This window comes from Zeus faber (assembly GCF_960531495.2).
Source record: "Zeus faber genome assembly, chromosome: 16".
Lineage (NCBI taxonomy): Eukaryota > Metazoa > Chordata > Actinopteri > Zeiformes > Zeidae > Zeus > Zeus faber.
This window is the reverse complement of record NC_137202.1, coordinates 1614923-1620281: the sequence shown is the minus strand read 5'-3', so window position 1 is coordinate 1620281 and position 5359 is coordinate 1614923. Positions and strand designations below refer to the sequence as shown.

The following is a 5359-nucleotide window of genomic DNA, read 5'->3' as shown; positions in this document are numbered from 1 at the left end:
GCAGATAGAACTATAACGTTTACCACGATGGACCCAGGGAGCTCCAGGACAGGCTGCTGTTCTTCGTTCATCCTGACAAACTCAGGACCCAGAGCCTGGTGGGATGACAGCGTGCGGGTTCAGCGCGGACACTAAAACACAGCCCGTCCTCTCTACCTCACTTTGACTTCTGAGACTCCTCCCACAGAATTCTCTACTGATTGGGCGGTTCCCTTGAGGGCACCAGGTTGTGATTTACAATCAGTCCAATTGTCATGAGCAGTCAAACTGATTGTGCAAATCCTTCAATAGGAGCACGTAAGGCTTCACCACACTGCTTAAGATGCAGTGCACCTCGGTCGAAGTCATGTCAATTCTTCACAGCTCAAAAACAACCATTATTTTGTTTTCCATACACAAGTATGCTAAGCACTGCCAAAGGAAAAATTTGCAAATGTAAATAGGTGTTGGCCAAAATGTGCGTGCTGTTGCGTGTGTTGTGGGAATTAGTGGTTTCTGCTTGAACAAATTCACGATCGCACCTTTGCCTTCCTCTGGGTGAGGCTGTGTGGGGACTCGCTGAAGGTTATGGAAGGACTGTGAGTTCTGGCCGAGGCCTTGGGGGAGACGTCCCTGTGGGGGCTGCGCACCAGCCAGCTACTGTTGCTGTCCCTGTGACGGATGCCTCTGGGAAATCTGGGTCAGAGAGGAGGGAATAAGACTCAAAGGAAGGCAGAGCAGGAGAGGCATTTGGACAGCGGCACCATCCCTGTAGGTTTCAGTCTGACAGCTACATGAATGCGGGAGGGAAGCTACAGATCACACTTTATTACAGGTAATCCCTGGTGGGAAATTCCGAATTCAGGGTTGATTTTGGGTTTAATATTCCCGTGAAGCTTTATTGCTTCTGCTGTAATATAAGCAGAAAAGACAACATCATCTAAGAGTCAACTTCTAATAAACCAGAAATTTAGAGATAGAGAGAGAGAGAGAGAGAGAGAGAGAGAGAGTGTGTGTGTGTGTGTGTGTGTGTGTGTATGTGTATGTGCGTGTGTGTGTGTGTGTGTGTGAGGCACCTGTCTAAGGAGGCTGGATACAGAGGTGTGGGGGAGCTCCTCGGTCTCTGTCTCCAAGGTCTCTGACATAAACTCCCTGTAAGGCGCACATCAAGACAAAAGCAGCCAGACTAGAATCACCAGTTCGCCGTTGTATGCCTCGAGGTGGGGGCACAGTGACCTCGACCTTTGACCTTTGGCCAGCGAAATGGAACCAGCTCATCTTTGAGTCGGAGTGGGCATGTGTGCAAAATTTGGAGAAGTTCCCTCCGGACATTCCTGGGATATCGCATTCACGGGAACAGGACGGACGGACACGTCTACGATTTCATTTTCTTTGCACATACTAGGGCAAATTCTCAAAGAGATAACAAACCCGAAAGCACAACGCCTCTGGCCAAGGCTGACGCCGGCATGAAAGCAGAAAGACAGACAGAATATATCAGTATATGTTAGCCTTAGTCTCTAGTACACCAGACAGCTCTGACAGCTGGCTCCAAACGCTGTCTACCTGATTCACGGTTCCCTCTCCCTCTCCCTCTCCCTCTTCCTCTCCCTCTCCCCCTCCCTCGCCCTCTCCCTCAGCCTCTCCTTCTACCTCTTCCTCTTCCTCTCCCTCTCCCTCTCCTCTCCCTCTTCCTAATAGCCTCACCTGACTTGGAGTCGGAGTCCGTCGAGAATCTTCTCCCTTCAGTGCCACAGCCCTCGGAAAAGTCCGGGAACAGCCCTCTCTTCCCTGTTGACCGAATAAGCCGCCAGGTAAAAGATGAAGGACGAGGGCATTCAGTGATCCATGTTGGCCCTCTGTGGTGCTGATCCCCCCGGGGGACGCTGAGAAACTATTACAGAACCTCAGCCGGATCAGAGTTTAACCCGAGTGACTAAGTTGAGCACCTGGAGGGCCAAATTAACCGGTCCTTCGAAGGAGCCTAATCCAGGCGGGGCTCCAGGTTAAGACTTTAATCCTATTGCGCTGTATACTGGATGGTAGTCCAGAATGATGACAACCTCTTAAAGATGAGATTTTTTTTATCCACTATTAGGTCGACACTGTGGGAAATAACATGAACACGGTAAACCTGGCTTCCATTGTCCCTTATAGTTGTAGTTTTTTTAAGTTTACCTTTACCTTTACCAGGATGACATAGTAGATCCTGTAAAAAACACTGCATATGATGCTGGCAGGCATATCCCACAGTGCATTGTGAGGGCAAGACACCAGTAGTTTCTATGCAGTGTCATCAACCCTCAAATTAAAAAAACTGAAATTCACATAATTCCATATAGCTCCATTAGAAAGTGTACAGTAATGGACACTCCTTGATACCTCTTTTCATGCATTCTCTTCGCTTCCTCACAAGGGATGAAAAAATATCAACCATCTACATAGCATTATTGGCTGTCATGTAAACACTGATTACCATAACAGACGTTGTAACGATGACCATCAATATTCACCCCCTGGCCTGCCTGGCCTGTCGACTTGGCGGTAGACTCTGAATAAGAGTCAGTAAAACACCTTTGAGTAATTACCCCAGCGGCCAGGATACAACTTCCCCACGCTGAACTTACAAACCCCCCAGTTAAAGAGATGACCAATACAACTACTCACCGTGAAGCCTCTCTCTGATAATCTGGCTCCTCCCACTGAGAGGAACATTGCTGTCTGACAAAGAGCCGTGCTCCATCTGCAGAGGCCAAAACGGGAAAACCATACTCTGCTGGTGTTTGGGTTTTTTTGTTTTATCCTTTGACAGAGCAGAGGACAGGGATACAAAGTCAGGCAGGCAGGTGGGGGTAAACTCACAGACTCGTGGAGGACCTCCTCCACCAGCTGTTTGATGACTTTGGAAGGCGACGACAGGAGGGAGACCTTCTGCTGGGACTCGCAGGCCTCCAGGATGGAGTTCAGGTTGAGCCTGCGGTGGGCCAGGTCCTCGCACATGCTCAGTAGGAGGCTGTTCAGGTGGTCGCTCAGCTGAACCGGCTGGGAAACAAACGAGGGTCCGTCATGACCAAGAGCATGGCACTGGCAGCATGGACGAACAGTGCGAACAGAACGTCGTGGGAACCTACCTGATTCTGAGAGAGGTGGTAGTCAACAGACCAGTAGAGAGTCATACCCAGTGAATATACCAGCATCTGAATGACAGAACCAAAACAGTAAGACAAGGTGTACTGCTGAAACAATACCCATCTGAGGAGAACAGGTTGTGGATTTTTCTATACAATCTGATTATCAACCATTCCCTTTGCTTCAGGATTAAAATCCCCTTCCATCATTTATCAAACTTTTTATTCAGTATTCAAACCAAGTGTGTAGCCACCCTGGATTGAGATTCTCTTATTGAACCACTGGGTGGCGCCCTTACACCTACCAGGTGCCTTTTGACTACATCCTAAAAAACGTTAACGAGCAGATGATTTTGCTGTATCCTCCACATAACATCATAAATATTGCAGATTGCAGAGGCATCTCAGTCTATACCATGTCTGGAGCATCACATAGTGTAAAAGGTTAATAAACCAATATGAGCTCATCCTTTATTGAACTCGGCTTGTCTGGCCGCGCTCATATATTTGAGGTATGGCTTTTAAGGTGCGTCCGCTGACCCTCTCTATGGACGGCTTGGCCACGCTGGCCCGGCCCTGCAGCATCTCCGGAGCAGTGAAGGTCGATACCTCCTCCGACACAGCGCAGTTCTTAAACGCCAAGGTGCCGGTGGCTGACAGCAGCAGCGAGGCGGGGCTGATGATGTTACATATACTGCTATGACCTGAAAATGAGAAAGACAAATGAGGAAAATGTTGGATGTCCATATTCTTGGATTTTATTGCTTTTCTATAGTCAGGTCAGTCCATACAGAGGGTAGGACAGAAATATTACCACACCAAGATTATATTTAATGCCAATTAAATATAGGTGTGACTGCAATAATTTGGTAACAGGCTCTCAATGTCCTTTCTTAAAAAAAACATGCTACTAATACTACTTTACTAACAATACAATACTACTACTAATAATAATAGTAATTAATATCAATATTATTATTTCTTCTTCTTCTTCTTCTTGTTCTTCTTCTTCTTATTATTATTATTATTATCATCGTTTTTTATAGATCTTGAGCAATCTTGTGCCTATCTGAGATGTATTTTATGTGTTCTGTTTCACCACCCATAATAAAAAACTCAACACAAAAATGTGTAGATAGGCAAACATGTTTCTTTACACCATGAGTGCAGTCGGAATAGAGGGAGGTGCACTAGTCTAGGAGAGATATTAATGTGCATTCATGTGATAACCTTTTCCAAGTCATTAAAGGGAGAGGGTTGTCTGATTTAATAACCATCATTTAGTAAGTGGTTCCAACCACTTTCTTAAGCCTCCGCTCAAAGGTTACGTTACAAAATGACGGCCAAGATCTTGTTAAAGGGTTTAACAAAAGGTCCTGAAGAGATGATGATTTTTCTCAACAGATTTCCATGGAGCCATGTGCTAGGCAGGTGTTGTTTTTTTTGCCTTCAATATATTCTCAAATGTTCACGCACATGATATCATATTCATTAATAATAAATCATATAGGCCTGGAAGATCTGCATTATAAATTCTGAATCCTGATAAATAATATCATCCTGATCCTGATCAATCCTGATAAATTAAATAATCCTGATCCTGATCAATCCTGATAAATAAAATAATCCTGATGCTAATTATTCCTGATAAATAAAAAAATACTGATCCTGATCAATCCTGATAAATAAAACAATCCTGATCCTGATTAATCCTGATAAATAAAAAAAGGCCAATTTAGTCAGAATGGTATTCTAATACTATCTATTATTTATCAACGATTCAGAAGGGGAAATCACAGCTGAGGAAAAAAGACGTTGATGTCGTGCAGGTTCTGTGTGCATGTCATGATAAAGGCCGCTGCAGACAAGGCATGTCTCCCAGACGTACCCCTGTAGGACAGATCCACCAGACACTCTGCGGTGCCCAGCAGCAGCGACCACACCTCCTCCTCCACCAGAGGTGCACCCCGCGCCTCCAGCACCTCCGCCAGTGTGACAAATGTGCTGCTCATCCTACCCACAGTTCTCCTGCATGCCTAAAGAGGACGGAGCACAGAGAGGAACATGTCATCCATCCATATATCCATCTATCCATCCACCTATCCATCTATCCATCTATCTGCCCGTCTGTTTGTCTGTTTATCTATCCATCAGCCCATCTATCTGTCTGTCTGTCTGTCTGTCTGTCTGTCTGTCTGTCAGTTTTTAATGGGTTTTCATGAGTAAGACTCATGTTACAGTAATTACACATT

The 5359-nt window shown here is 45.5% G+C and overlaps 1 protein-coding gene across 1 annotated transcript in view; it reads right to left on the bottom strand.

Annotated features, from left to right (window-relative positions):
• ptpn20 (protein tyrosine phosphatase non-receptor type 20) overlaps positions 1-5119 on the bottom strand; it is a gene marked incomplete at both ends in the record, with an annotated part of 33935 nt that extends 28816 nt beyond the window's left edge. The window contains 9 exons of the mRNA XM_080016976.1: positions 24-95; positions 522-675; positions 1056-1131; positions 1687-1770; positions 2647-2722; positions 2842-3021; positions 3111-3176; positions 3648-3811; positions 4996-5119. Coding sequence (XP_079873102.1) covers positions 24-95; positions 522-675; positions 1056-1131; positions 1687-1770; positions 2647-2722; positions 2842-3021; positions 3111-3176; positions 3648-3811; positions 4996-5119 — 996 coding nt within the window. The remainder of the gene's footprint in view (positions 1-23; positions 96-521; positions 676-1055; positions 1132-1686; positions 1771-2646; positions 2723-2841; positions 3022-3110; positions 3177-3647; positions 3812-4995) is intronic.
• Positions 5120-5359: the final 240 nt, after the last annotated feature.